Source organism: Pseudorasbora parva, chromosome 24, assembly GCF_024679245.1.
Source record: "Pseudorasbora parva isolate DD20220531a chromosome 24, ASM2467924v1, whole genome shotgun sequence".
Classification (NCBI taxonomy): domain Eukaryota; kingdom Metazoa; phylum Chordata; class Actinopteri; order Cypriniformes; family Gobionidae; genus Pseudorasbora; species Pseudorasbora parva.
The window spans coordinates 34,281,925-34,297,199 of record NC_090195.1 but is presented as its reverse complement, the minus strand read 5'-3'; the positions used below and the strand labels follow the sequence as shown (position 1 = coordinate 34,297,199).

At 39.5% G+C, this 15,275-nt stretch overlaps 1 protein-coding gene across 3 annotated transcripts in view; it reads right to left on the bottom strand.

Moving 5' to 3' along the window:
* pard3aa (par-3 family cell polarity regulator alpha, a) overlaps positions 1–15,275 on the bottom strand; it is a 623,737-nt gene that overhangs the window by 198,627 nt on the left and 409,835 nt on the right. For 2 of the 3 annotated variants that reach the window (XM_067434978.1, XM_067434979.1), the window contains exons 16-17: positions 5,050–5,198; positions 2,284–2,328 (exon numbers count right to left, since the gene is read on the bottom strand). In XM_067434978.1, coding sequence (XP_067291079.1) covers positions 2,284–2,328; positions 5,050–5,198 — 194 coding nt within the window. The remainder of the gene's footprint in view (positions 1–2,283; positions 2,329–5,049; positions 5,199–15,275) is intronic. The other variant, XM_067434980.1, reaches the window with a different exon arrangement.

Here is a 15,275-nt window from a genome sequence, read left to right as displayed (position 1 = left end):
CAGGCTGGTTCTAGAGGGATTGCGGACACTTGTTTCTCTCACTAGGCTTATCTTAATATGGTCACGCTGGGAGACCAGCTAAAAGAACATCTAAAACCAGCTGAACACCAGCTCGGGCAGGCTGGAAGACCAGCTTAAACCAGCTAAGACCAGCCACTCAGTCTTAGCTGGGGTTTTCTTTCAGCAGGGAATTAAATATTGGGTAAAAGTGTTTTTTTTTTTTTATTAGATAGAAAATTTAAACTATTGATTCCAATAGAGTTTGCTAAGCTAATATGATACAGTTAGATTAAAACTTGAGTGTAAATGTTTTCTACACTAATCAGTACCTAATGTAAATTTGACCAGTTTACCTTTTCCTCAACACATGATAGCCTAATAGAGTTTGATGTTAGCATGTTGCTAAGCTAACAACACACATTTTTGGGTAAAACTGCTCCTGCTGAAACCCCCCTGAGCTGGTTGGCTGGTCTTAAGGCTACAACATACTCCGCAAGAACAGAGGAAAAAGTTCTCGCTCCAAGGACGTCATTTTGAGAGAACAAAATTACATCAGTATGTTCTCGCAGCCTTGGTTTGGGAGTTCTCCCAGCTTGTTCTCGACACATCGTCTGAGCAGAGCTTTTTTTGTTGCGGGTGTCCGAGAACTATTGTGTGATTGGTCATACATTTAAAGTGGGCGTGGTTAATACGGAGAAACACAGATGTTCGGCATCTGATTTTCTCGTGAAGTATGGGATGTACTGGCCAGAACGAACTTTGTTCTTGTTCTTGCCACCTCTAGAAAATGAACACATTTCTTTGTTCTTGCAGAGTATGTTCCAAGCTTTAGCTGGTTCAAACTGGTCTTCCAGATTGACCAAGCTGGTGTTCAGCTAAAGAAAGCCGAAATCCCTCTAAAAGCAGCCTGGGACATCAGGTAAAACCAGTTAATTAGTTTATGCTGTTTATTTTCAACAGGTTGTGCTTCTTCTTTTTTTGAAAATCTTTCTTTGTTTTTTTAAATTATTGACTGAATTATTATGAATAACGTCAATAATTTTCAATCTTCCACTATACTCCACTACACTCACCTAAAGGAGTATTAGGAACACCATACTAATACTGTGTTTTCCTTAATTCTACGTGGCATTGATTCAACAAGGTGCTGAAAGCATTCATCAGAGGATGGGTACATGGTGGTCATAAAGGGATGGACATAGTCAGAAACAATGCTCAGGTAGGCCGTGGCATTTAAACGATGGCCAATTGGCACTAAGGGGCCTAAAGTGTGCCAAGAAAACATCCCCAACACCATTACACCACCACCACCAGCCTGCACAGTGATAAGGCATGATGGATCCATGTTCTCATTCTGTTTACGCCAAATTCTGACTCTACCATCTGAATGTCTCAACAGAAATCGAGACTCATCAGACCAGGCTACATTTTTCCAGTCTTTAACTGTCCAATTTTGGTGAGCTTGTGCAAATTGTAGTCTCTTTTCCTATTTGTAGTGGAGATGAGTGGTACCCGGTGGGGTCTTCTGCTGTTGTAGCCCATCTTCCTCAAGGTTGTGTGTTGTGGCTTCACAAATGCTTTGCTCCATACCTCGGTTGTAACGAGTGGTTATTTCAGTCAAAGTTGCCCTTCTATCAGCTTGAATCCGTCGGCCCATTCTCCTCTGACCTCAAGCATCAACAAGGCATTTTCTCCCACAGGACTGCTGCATACTGGATGTTTTTCCCTTTTCACACCATTCTTTGTAAACCTTAGAAATGGTTGTGTGTGAAAATCCCAGTAATTGAGCAGATTGTGAAATACTCAGACCGGCCCGTCTGGCACCAACAACCATGCCACGCTCAAAATCACTTAAATCACCTTTCTTTCCCATTCTGACATTCAGTTTGGAGTTCAGGAGATTGTCTTGACCAGGACCACACCCCTAAATGCACTGAAGCAACTGCCATGTGATTGGCTGATTAGATGAGACTTAATAAGAAATTGAACCAGTGTTCCTAATAATCCTTTAGGTGAGTGTATATACAATGCATTCTGGGATTGTTTTCTGCATGAAGGATACACAAAATACTGGTTAACCATTTGTCTAAAGTGAAGTATTTATGGTGCCAACATAATGTAGCTTCTGGCAGCTCACTAGGTTTTGCAACAGAGCATATACTATTTGTCTAAAAATCTGTCAAAAAATCCACCAAAGCGTGTGAAAATGAGCATGCCCGAACACACAGAGATGAGTCCGTTTGTGAGGTTAGTGTGGAGCGTGTCCCTGATCGGTTGCCTTACCTTCGGTCCTCTCTTTTCGGGGAGTGAGGTTAAACTCGTCGGCTACTGTTAGGGAGGCATAAAGAATTGTGATTGGTTAATTCAAGACATTCCACCATTCCCAGACCCATGCACCAACCCATTCCATTACAGATGTTACTTGACATTTGCAAAGGCCAAACCAAGAGGCATGCAAATCACCTGGTGAGAGTGAGACAGGCAAAATGGGATAACCCATGAGGAGGTGAAAGAGAGATAGCGAACGGAAGGAATTATCATGCATTCAAAAGCATTGGGCAGTTATTTTTTTCATTAGTTATTAGTTTTATTAGTTCTTTTTTCTCTCAAATCGGCCTTTATGTGGTTACCACAGATTGTGTTCCTCTAAAAGCTTGAGAGGAGCAAACATATAAACTCAATACCATTTGAAGACAATGGCTCATGAGAACGAAGCGATTTAGTGGAATTGAACCGTGCATCTAATGAGTCGAGAGGGCTGGAAACGCTGCTTGTTTAAAATGGGCAGTAACATCAGGCCACATCTGCCCTGGTCTATATGGATTTCATAAAAAGATGAAACTGCCTCTATACTGTAAACCCTGGAAATAAATAAGCTAATTTCACAGAAAGTTTAATTGATTAAAGCCAGCTCCTTGAAAGTTTGGGATCAGTTAAATATTATTACAATATTATTGTAATTTATGTGAATCTATAGTAAAGTGTGATTTATTCCTGTGATCAAAGCTGAATTTATCATCATTACTCCAGTCTTCAGTGTCACATGATCCTTCACTAATCATTCTCATATGCTCAAGAAACATTTATGACATTTACTTTTTAGGATTCTTTGATGAATAGAACATTCAAAAGAGCAGCATTTATTTGAAATATAATAATCAATGCCTTTACTTTCCCCTTTGATCAATTTAATGCATCATTGCTGAATATATGTTTTAATGTTTTTTAAGTTGTTAAAAAACAACAACAAAAAACATCTTACTGACCCAAAAAAAGTGTGTAACATTGCAAAAGCTTTCCATTTCAGATAAATGCTTTCTATTAATCAGAGAATCATAAAAATAAAATAAAAATCAACACTGATAATAATCATAACTGTGTGTTGATGATCAGATCCTCATCTGAGAATGATTAGTGAAGGATCATGTGACACTGAAGACTGGAGTAATGATGATAAATTCAGCTTTGATCACAGGAATAAATCACACTTTACTATATATTCACATAGAGAACAGTTATATTACATTTAAATAATATTTCACAATATTACTGTATTTTTTGTTGTATTTATAATAAATGCAGCCTTGGTGAGCATAAGAGACTTCTTCTAAAAACATAAAAAAATCGTATAGATTAAAAACTTTTGAACAGCAGCGTGTGTGTGTGTGTGTGTATGTATGTACAGTATATATATATATATATATATATATATATATATATATATATATATATATATATATATATATATATATATAAAAAAAATATTATTTTAATCAAATAGAGTAACCACGGACGTGATTCAACAAGTGTCTAAAAACATTTAGTCTCGATTATGAAATGTATTTGCTGTTGAATAACATGATCTACTGTACCTTCAGTTAGTCATGTCTTCCTTTTCTGTGTGTTTGTGGTTATTGTGTACAGTGCATGTTTTGAGTGTAAAACACCCCAACTCGAATCACTTAATTTTGATGCATATGCCGAGTCTAGCTCTTAACCCATGCCTCATCCTCTTTTCATCACTCTCTCATTTTTTAAAGTGCTGTATTATCTTCCAGCCATTTCACTGTTGCGACTGAAGTGTAAAGAGGGAGTGTGTGAGGTGAGTTGGGTGTCTAGTGTTTTCTTGACTGAGCGGGGCATTGGTCCGGTCTCAGGAGGCAGTGGTCTTGATGTTGACTGAGGATAAAGGAGAAGAGGAGGAGGATGAAAGAGATGTTTTATCTCCTCCGATTATCCGCGCGGCCATGCGGCAGAGGCTGTGTGTCCCCTGTGAGCGGATCCACGCTCTCAACAACCCTGACCTGTCCTTGAGTCCCAACAAACCCACCTCAGAGTAAAAAGGTGAGCTAAAAGGCCTACTTTGAGACATGATTGACAGATATATTAGTTAGGAGACAGCAGTCAGTCTTTATCTTCACGTCATCATTAATGCGTTTTTAATGTTTAAAGGAACTCTCCAGCGTTTTTAGAAATAGGGCTTATTCAACTTCTTTCCTACATTTAGATATGAGGGCAAATCCATTTTTGTCTCAGTGCATTGTTTTAGTTTGGCAGGGTCGCCGCTAGCTTAGCTTAGCATAATGAATGGAATCCTAAGTTGCCAGATAGCATGTCTTGAGTAGAAGTGATCCAAAAAAAACAAACCCCACCTAATTACTTCTTGTGGCCTGCGCATTCACAACGAGTACAAATAGCGATGCAGATTAAGACTAGGAGATTTCCTGGACAGATATTGACTTGGGACTATATTATGGTGAAGCACAGGCGAAGCACTGCTACTTTAGCGCAGAGATATCACGCAGCACATTGCTATCGCTCAACAGCCGGAGGACGTGAGGATGAGAGCCGTGATATCTCTGGTTATAAATCTCCTAGTTCCTTTAACTACTCTGTACTCTTTTAAGTTTTAGTAAACCATTTCTGTGTCTGATATGATTAACTTTAACGCCGACCGCCGCGCTGATGCACCGCACTGCTCGATTGCGAAGGAACAGGAAGGAGCAAGGCAAGGGGCAGGAAATGCTGTGGGGAGTTGAGCGTGGTTACCGAGGTCCATGCTCTTCGACTTGCGGCTCTTGATAATCTCCAGCTGAGCAGCGTCGCCGTACTGTTTGGTCCGCTTTTCTGACATGCTCTGCCGGGCAAAGCCTTCTCTCTGAAACATGGCGTCCGCATCTGCGTCAGGACTGAGAGAACTGAAGGAGAGAGAGAGAGAGAGAGAGAGAGAGAGAGAGAGAGAGAGAGAGAGAGAGAGAGAGAGAGAGAGAGAGAGAGAGAGAGAGAGAGAGAGAGAGAGAGAGAGAGAGAGAGAGAGAGAGAGAGAGAGAGAGAGAGAGAGAGAGAGAGAGAGAGAGACATGTTACTTTCATTGTTATTATTTATTATACAATATGATTGACACGACTACAATATTAAAATATAAAGGGTTTAATATAAAATTAATCAAGAGACAAAATAAATAAATAAATATATAAGTAAATATAAATAAATGAATAAATAAATAATATTGACTCTCATTGTTTTTTAATTTTATAAAAGTCGATGGACGGATGGATGGATGGATGGATGGATGGATGGATGGATGGATGGATGGATGGATGGATGGATGGATGATTGATGGATGGATGACGGATGGATGATATAAGTGGATGGATGGATGGATGGATGGATGGATGATGGATGGATGATATAAGTGGATGGATGGATTGATGGATGGATGGATGGATGGATGGATGAATGGATGGATGGATGGATGACAGATGGATGGATGATATAAGTGAATGGATGGATGGATGGATGGATGGATGGATGGATGGATGGATGGATGGATGGATGGATGGATGGATGGATGGATGATATAAGTGAATGGATGGATGGATGGATGATATAAGTGGATGGATGGATGGATGGATGGATGGATGGATGGATGGATGGATGATATAAGTGGGTGGATGGATGGATGATGGATGGATGGATGATATAAGTGGATGGATGGATTGATGGATGGATGGATGGATGGATGGATGGATGGATGGATGGATGGATGGATGAATGGATGATATAAGTGAATGGATGGATGGATGGATGGATGGATGGATGGATGGATGATATAAGTGGATGGATGGATGGATGGATGAATGGATGGATGGATGATTTAAGTGGATGGATGGATGGATGGATGGATGGATGGATGGATGGATGATATAAGTGGATGGATGGATGGATGGATGATATAAGTGGATGGATGGATGGATGGAATGATGGATGGATGGATGGATGGATGGATGGATGGATGGATGGATGGATGGATGGATGGATGGATGGATGGATGGATGGATGGATGGATGGATGGATGATATAAGTGGATGGATGGATGGATGAATGATATAAGTGGATGGATGGATGGATGATATAAGTGGATGGATGGATGGATGGATGGATGGATGGATGGATGGATGGATGGATGGATGGATGGATGGATGGATGGATGGATGATATAAGTGGATGGATGGATGGATGAATGAATATTGCCTGCCATAGTTTTTTTTAACCGTAATAATATAATAAAAAATAAACATAACTAAATAAATAAACATTGCCTTACATTGTATTTCATTTTTATAGGGTTATTGAACAACCTGAATACGATTCATATATAATATTAAGATAAGATAAATTAAAATAGATTTGAGTTGGTATGAGATTGATTTAGCAGTCTTCTCCTTCAGCAGGGGTCACTTCAGACCCAGATCTACACACACACACACACACACACGCACACGCACACAGATCCTCAGGCCTTGTGGCCGCTGTGTGTGTGTGTGTGTGTGTGTGTGTGTGTGTGTGTGTGTGTGTGTGTGTGTGTCTGTGTGTGTGTGTCTGTGTGTGTGTGTGTGTGTGTGTGTGTGTGTGTGTGTCTGTGTGTGTGTGTGTCTGTGTGTGTGTGTGTGTGTGTCTCGAGTCCTTGGATTAGACCTCCAGCACTCGCTACAGTAACACACGGTCGGTCACACACAGGCTCCAGACAGGAGGACAAACACATGAGCGATGCATTATTCATCCCTTATTCCTTCTTACTTCATCTCAAACATGCACACACTGTGTCCCTGAGAGGAAATAAGAACATAATGCATCTGAGAACGAAATGAAGTGTTTTCAGACTGAAGCGGAGTCAAAATGTGTCCGGCGAGGACAACAGAGAGAGACAGTATAAATGAAATATGATGAGATATTCTAGTAATCTGAGTTATTAAAGGTGTGGATGCCGTTTCGTGCAAAAGCAGAACGTGTGGTTACTGATGGCATTGTAGAAACGCCCTATCTGCAGACATTTTTTATTAATTTTTTTACACATGATCCATTTCTTCTTAAAGTGTCAAATAATAAAGCAAATCAGTGTTTGTGTAACTTCACAATGTCTTCACAAAAGCAGAGTTTAAAAAGCACCTTTCTCACTAATATTCCCTCGTCCTAAACTAACAGACGCAGAGACAGGCGCTCAAACCGCAGCTCAACCTTCCCTGGGATGTAAATGTGTCAAAATACATTCGCTCCTGTGAGCCTCCTCCTTAAAAACATCCTGCTCGTGTGTTTTGTGCTCATAAACCTTCCCTTTTGTCCCCACTTTCCTTTTAATGTTATAAGTCACGAATCCTTTTACTGCGAGTGGTTTCTTGCTGTTCGTAATTCACCGCAGACTGATCGAAGCGCGGATGGAAGTCTCAAAAACACGTCTGAACTCTGAGAACAGCAAGGGAGCGGTTTAAAGGATCCAAACAACTGAACACAAGCTGCACTCAAAAAAGATAAGACACATTTAAATGATGCTTACTTTACTTCATTAATTTAACCCTTAAATGCATGACTGTTTCGCCAAACACTCTTACATATTCGGGTCGTTAGCGACCCAGATCTATATTTAACATGGATAGACCTCTACCTGTCGTGATAATATATAAAACTCCTGATTTTAGAGTAACAGCTACAGAAGAATAAAATAAAACCTATTTCGTTCCCTTTTGGAGCGTGGAAGGGTTCAGTTTGAGCAGATGTTTAATACCATCATCATCTGTCCTCGTCAGAGCTCGTTTACCAGTATATTCAGCATCTGCCTCATATTCGCGATCGCGAGCATATTCTCCAAACTCATTTTCAACGTCTTCAAAATCAGTATTTTGCTCACTGACAGCTTCTTGAGCACATCCATCATCAAGAGACAGTGACACTAATATCTGATTGTGTTTAGTTCTTGCTCTCGGCTGTAAATCACTGAGCCATTTCAAGTTTTGCAGATTATAATTATTATTGTTTCGTTTTCTGTCAGAGGTGACTATCAGTGAAACGTCACTTCATCATTGGGTATCAGACATTGACACCTTGTGGAATAAAGGTGAATTGCGCCGTATTTCGTCATTATAGATTAATTTATCATTGTGCAAAAAATATATACGTACAATCCTACACACCTCGGGTCGTTAGCGACCCTATACAATTTTGACAAAAACTAGTGAAAAAAACAGGCATTCAATTAAAATTTTGGGTCCATTGAAATTAAAAATTTGAGTTAATACAATGAACATTTTTGAGAATTTACATCACCCTTTATTCAAATAGCATTAAATGATTTTGTAAGCATATGCAGAATTGTGTTTTATTTGCAATAATGCAGTGAAACATTCAACATTTTCATGATTTATCACAACATTTCTTTTATTTATGTGGTTCAGATCAAATCATATTTTGAGTTTCTATTTATTAAACCAATTTCCTTCATTGGATGAACTCAAATTTAATTCAATGAACTCAACATTTTAAGGCAAACAGGTTACTTGCTTTTTTAAGTAAAATCAACAATTTATATATATATATATATATATATATATATATATATATATATATATATATATATATATATATATATATATATATATATATATATATATATATATATATATATATATATATACAAGTGATATTTTGTGTGTTTTTCAGTAAAGGGAAAGATGTTATTAGTTTATGTTAGTGTTTAATGTTCAGTTATGTTGCACATTGAGGAGTTGCTGTCATTTTGTGGTTATTATGCAGAAGTGTGTGTGTGTGTGTGTGTGTGTGTGTGTGTGTGTGTGTGTGTGTGTGAGCCTGTTTATGTGGTTTATGAGGACACAAATTTGTATAACTACATGGGTATTACACTGGTATTACACTATAAATGTGGTTTATGAGGACATATCAAATGTCCTCATAATTCAAATGGCCTTAAAAACATACTAAATGATGTTTTTTTGAGAAAGTAAAAATGCAGAATGTTTCCTGTGATGGGTAGGTTTAGGGGCAGGGGCAGTGTAAGGGGATAGAAAATACGGTTTGTACAGTATAAAAACCATTACGCCTATGGAGAGTCCCTGTAAACCACATAGACCAACATGTGTGTGTGTGTGTGTGTGTGTGTGTGTGTGTGTGTGTGTGTGTGTGTGTGTGTGTGTGTGTGTGTGTGTAGGCACTTATATACAAATTCATTGGATGTAATCCAGCTCTCAATTAAATATTTTTTGTTTGTTTAATTACTTATTTTTGCATTTTATTTAAAAAAATATGCTTGTTGTTATTTAAACATTTTAAAGGCAAATTAAATTGATAACAGTGTTCACCTTACAAATTATAAACTTGTATAAATTTAGCATAACATCATTAAGTAAACGGCACATATAAATATTATGTAACAATGACAAATTCAAATGGTTCGTATTTACTCAGAGAAATTTTTGTTAATATAACTAAATTGTTATTTGTAAAAATTGCTCAGTATAGTTGTGTGCAACCACTTGACACATATTTTTAAAGGGGGGGTGAAATGCTGTTTCATGCATACTGAGCTTTTTCCACTGTTAAAGACTTGGATTCCCATCCTAAACATAGACAAAGTTTCAAAAACTAATGTTGGACGTTTGATGGAGTATTTCTGTGTTAAAAATACTCCTTCCGGTTTCTCACAAGTTTCGGAGAGTTTTTTTCGAGTATGGGTCTATTTGACGTTAATAAGAGCGGAAGGTCCTTGTATGGGCTGTACGGGCTCTTCTCCCGGTAGGGTGCGCGCGCGTGACTAGAGCACGCTGTAAACAGTCTCTCAGCTGCAGATCCAGTCGTCCGTGAACGGCGCCGCGCTCCACTTTATTCCTATGGGTGACGTCGAGCGACTTCAACGCTTCAGCACAGCATTCCGGGAAGGCAGCGCTGCATTTGAACCGATTTGAACGCAGAAATGACGGGAAGCTTGACAACATCGTTTCAGTTGCGTCTCAAAATGGATTTACACACCACTGCTGTCACAGGACTTTACCAAATCATACCAAAGAAGTGTGTTTCTGACGGAGCGGTCCCAGCGATAAAGCTTCGACGGTGAGTTAACTTAAACTGCTTCAAATGTCTCTGCTATTGGCTACCGTCGCATGAGTAAACATCAGTAAACGACACGATCGCGTGCTTCGTCATTCAAATGCGCTAACGGTTACTCCATTGTTGTTCTGTGTATAACGTTACAGTATGCTTGCTACTTCTAAGGTCTAGTCGCATACAATAGTCCATAAACCGAATCATGTCCTCATACACTGCGAGTAAACACACAGACATGTGGAGAGGCCATTAAATACAGTAACTTACATACCACAGAGACGGACGTCCTGCTGTTGCCGTTTCTCCTGTTCAATTTATTTCTCCCTCAGATTTGATTGTGGATCATTATCTGTATTAGCTGAGATAGTGATGGGTTTCTCCACGCTTGAGGACGTCACCGCTTTGCGCGCTTGTCATTCTTTAGCTCCGCCCACACGATACGCCTCCAGGCGCTCGGTTTTTTCCGGAAAGACTCGGTACAGCCTATATTTCTTTTATAAATATGATAAAACTAAAGACTTTTCGGAGATATGAAGGATGCAATACTACTCTATAGGTACTCAAGATTGACATGAGATTGACTGAAACTGAGTGTTTCACCCCCCCTTTAAAGTAAATTCAACAAGTCATTTTTTTTGAGTGCAGAGAGAAGTTTAGAGAATGGAGACCTGCAGAAAGTACAGCGGCCTGTGATAGCGCTGCAGCGCTGTCTGGCCTCGGTGACGTGAAGCGATGTGTAGGATGTGTTTTATCACAGCGGGTGGATGGCTGTGTTGTTGATATTGATCGTGATGTTATGACGCTTTATTAGATGCATGTCTAGCAGGAATCGACTGATGAATGTAAGCAGAGCGGGAGAGAGGACCCTATAATGAAGAGAAGGTCAATATACTCTCCTTAGACGCTCGTGGTTCCTCCCAAACCCTTTTTTGTTCTCTTCTAGCATATTAAACACTACAACACCTTGGTTGACTCTCTCTCTCACGCACACACACGCGCACACACACACACACAGACACATACACACACGCACACGCGTGCACACACACAGACACACAAACGCACGCACAGGCACACGCGCACACACACACACACACAGACACACCCGCACACCCGCACACACGTGCACACACAGACACACACGCACGCGTGCTCACACACACACACACACACACACACACACACACACACACACACACACACACACACACACACACACGCCCACACACACACACACACACACACACACACACACACACACACACACACACACACACACACACACACACACACACACACACACACACAGAGAGAGAGAGAGAGAGATGTGTTTGCTTGAATAGCTAATATATTATTTTATTTTCTTATTACTGTATTATTTAATTGTATATAATTTAATTGTTTATTTTGTTATTTTATTTTATTTATTATTACTTAATTATTTAATTGTTAATATTATTTAATTATTTTTTATTTGATTGATTTATTTGTATTTGTTTATTTGGTTATTGTTTTGTTTTTTAAATTTTGTTTTATTGATTATTATTTTATTATTTCATTGTATGGATATTTTATTGTATGGATATTCTTTAATTTTTGTATTTTTTTTAAACTAAAGTAAAGAAAATGTAGGAGAAATGTGCTTAACCATCAAGAGGGAAAAAATGAATAGTCTTACAAGTAGGCTTTATTTTCTTTATACAAAATATCATTTATTTTTGATAGAAAGCAACACAAATGTAAAAATGCAAAAAAGGGTTCTGTGATGGGTAGGTTTATCTATAAAGAGTCCCCATAAAACATGAAAACCAAACGTGTGTGTGTGTGTGTGTGTGTGTGTGTGTGTGTGTGTGTGTGTGTGTGTGTGTGTGTGTGTGTGTGTGTGTGTGTGTGTGTGTAGATGTTACAAGCATAAAGCCTTCAGAGATAAATATGAGCCCCATTATGGTGAAAACTCTAGAGGGTCGAATGTGAAAAACATCTGGGAGGTGTACAGTACTGACACACACACAATGGGTTTGAGGGAGCAGCAATATGTTGAACATGCACCGCTTAATATTCATATCCAACTGGGATCCATTAGCATTTGGGGAGAATTTGTAATTAAAACAGTCGCGCACACGGCAACATATCAACACAAAACCCACACGAGATATGACTTCACGGCTTTACGAGGGATCCCAACACATGCAGTTCTGTGCTTCACACACTGATCTAATGCATACAAATGAAGTTCTTAACACAAGTTAAATCAGAAAAACTCTCTGTGTCAACTATGATGTAGAGCAGGCCACTGAACACAAGCTGACCATCCAGACACTCACACACACACTCCATTCCACTCCATCACACTCAATTAGGCCATTAGAGCAGCGTCCAATTAACTCTGGCCAGACAGGACGCTCCGCTAATGACCAGAACCAACTGCCTTTAAACACACATCAACAAAACCCTTTGGCAACGGAAGAACACAGGTTTGAACTTAAAGGGTTAGTTCACCCAAAAATGAAGTGTATGTCATTAACTCCTCACTCTAATGTCGCTCCACACCCGTAAGACCTCCGTTCATCTTCACACACAGTTTAAGATATTTTATATTTAGTCCGAGAGCGTATGCAAGTGTATGCACACTATACTGTCCATGTCCAGAAAGGGAATAAAAACATCATCACAGTAGTCCATATGAGACATCAGTGGGTTAATTAGAGTCTCTTGAAGCATCGGAAATACATTTGGGTCCAAAAATAACAAAAACTACGACTTTATTCAGCATTGTCTTCTCTTCCGGGTTTGTTTTCAAACCTCAAAAAAAGATTTAAACGGTTATGAATCAGTGAATCGATCAATGATTTGGATTCGCACTAATGTCTCATGATTTCAGCAGTTTGACACGCAATCCGAATCATGAATCAATTCGCTGATTCATAACCATTTGAATCTAGTGTTTTCAAAAGTGCGGATCGCGATACCAAATTGGTACTGAAATGTTAAAAATGTGACGCTTCGAGCGCTGTTGAGCTGTAATCGTAAACTCCTCTGACTGGTCATTGTGCTCACGCGCTCATCGGATGTGCCTGTGATTGGCTACAATGATCAACGCACGGCAGCGGTTTGAAACAACACGGAAGTGTTTGAAAAGTGTTTTGAAAGCGGGAGCGGGAGCGTTTTAAAGCACAAGCAGGCGTCGAGCAGCGGACCGGTAGGCTGATAGACACCTACATTCAAACGCTCTGTGTGTATCTGTGTAAGCGCTCCGTGAAAAGCGTCATTGATGTATTTTTACAACATGTTTGTGAAGCGCTGATCAAAGTAGCCAATCATAGACCTATTTGATGAGCGCGTGAGCACAATGGCCAGTCAGAGGAGTTTACGATTCCGCTCAACAGCGCTCAAAGCGTCATATTTTTAACATTTCAGTACCGAATTGGTATCGCGGTCGGTACTTTTGACAACACTATTTGGATCTTTATTTGAGGATTGAAAACAAACCCGGAAGAGAAGACAATGCTGAATAAAGTCGTAGTTTTTGTTATTTTTGGACCCAAATGTATTTCGGATGCTTCAAGAGACTCTAATTAACCCACTGATGTCTCATATGGACTACTGTGATGATGTTTTTATTCCCTTTCTGGACATGGACAGTATAGTGTGCATACACTTGCATACGCTCTCGGACTAAATATAAAATATCTTAAACTGTGTGTGAAGATGAACGGAGGTCTTACGGGTGTGGAACGACATTAGGGAAGAGGAGCTAATGACAGACATTTCATTTTTGGGTGAACTAACCCTTTAATGCTGTCTGATGTCAGATATGTTCTTGATAATATTCGTGAGATTCACCACCAAAAACATCCCTTGACTGCAGTGGAGTGTGACATATTGCCCTATCATACACATGCATTCATAAACACACCTCAAGCTAATATTATACTTTTATTTAGTGATCATTATCACGCTAAGGTACCGTGTTCAAGCATGCACACTCAAATGGCTGCTTCTGGTTTTGCTATAACTAGGTCACTTTATTAATGTTTGTGGTTTGGCCCTGCTAAAGAGCCATTTGTCTTGAGAGTAGCCCTACTAATGTGTTAATGAGAGATACGCTTCTGTGCGTGCGCCCAGAAAACTGCTGCGAGAGGCTATCCTTCATGAAAGGAAAAATAGAAAGTCTGACTATTTCTGCAGTATATAGTATATATACAGAGCTCAGAGTGAGGTTTTCTGAACCTTAAAGGTGAACATATTACACCCCTTTCCACAAGATGTAATATAAATCTCTGATGTACCCAGAATGTGTGTGTGACATTTTAACTCAAAATACCCACAGGTCATTTTTTATACTGTAGCTTGTCAAATTTGCTCCTATTTGGGTGTGAGCAAAAACTCACCGTTTTTGTGCGTGTCCCTTTAAATGCAAATGAGCTGCTGAAGAGGGCGGATCCTTTACACGAGCTTTAGATACTCCGTCAAAAACAAAACATCTCACTCAGACAAATGTCAGAAATAAGCCGTTGTGGATCAGCCACACATGTTTGAGCCGGAGTTGACACAGATGAGAGACTCAGGAAGAGCTCCACACTTTTACGCTTAATGGATCTTTTATATATCGTTAGTTGTTGAGTTACACTGATTCAGCTCATCGACTAGCATGTACCGTCATGCTAATCTATAAATTGTTGAATCGGTGCTCGCGTGGGAACGTAACACGTCCATCACCAGACTATACAATGGATAATTTGTGTGTTTCTGAATTACACAGATGGTGAGCGTTTTCGGTAGCCTGGATGCCAGCCGAACTTAGCCCCGCCCACAACATTTTTAGGTCGGGAGTAATTATTTCCGAACAGAAACTGTTCAGACCAATGAGATCATCAGGGCGG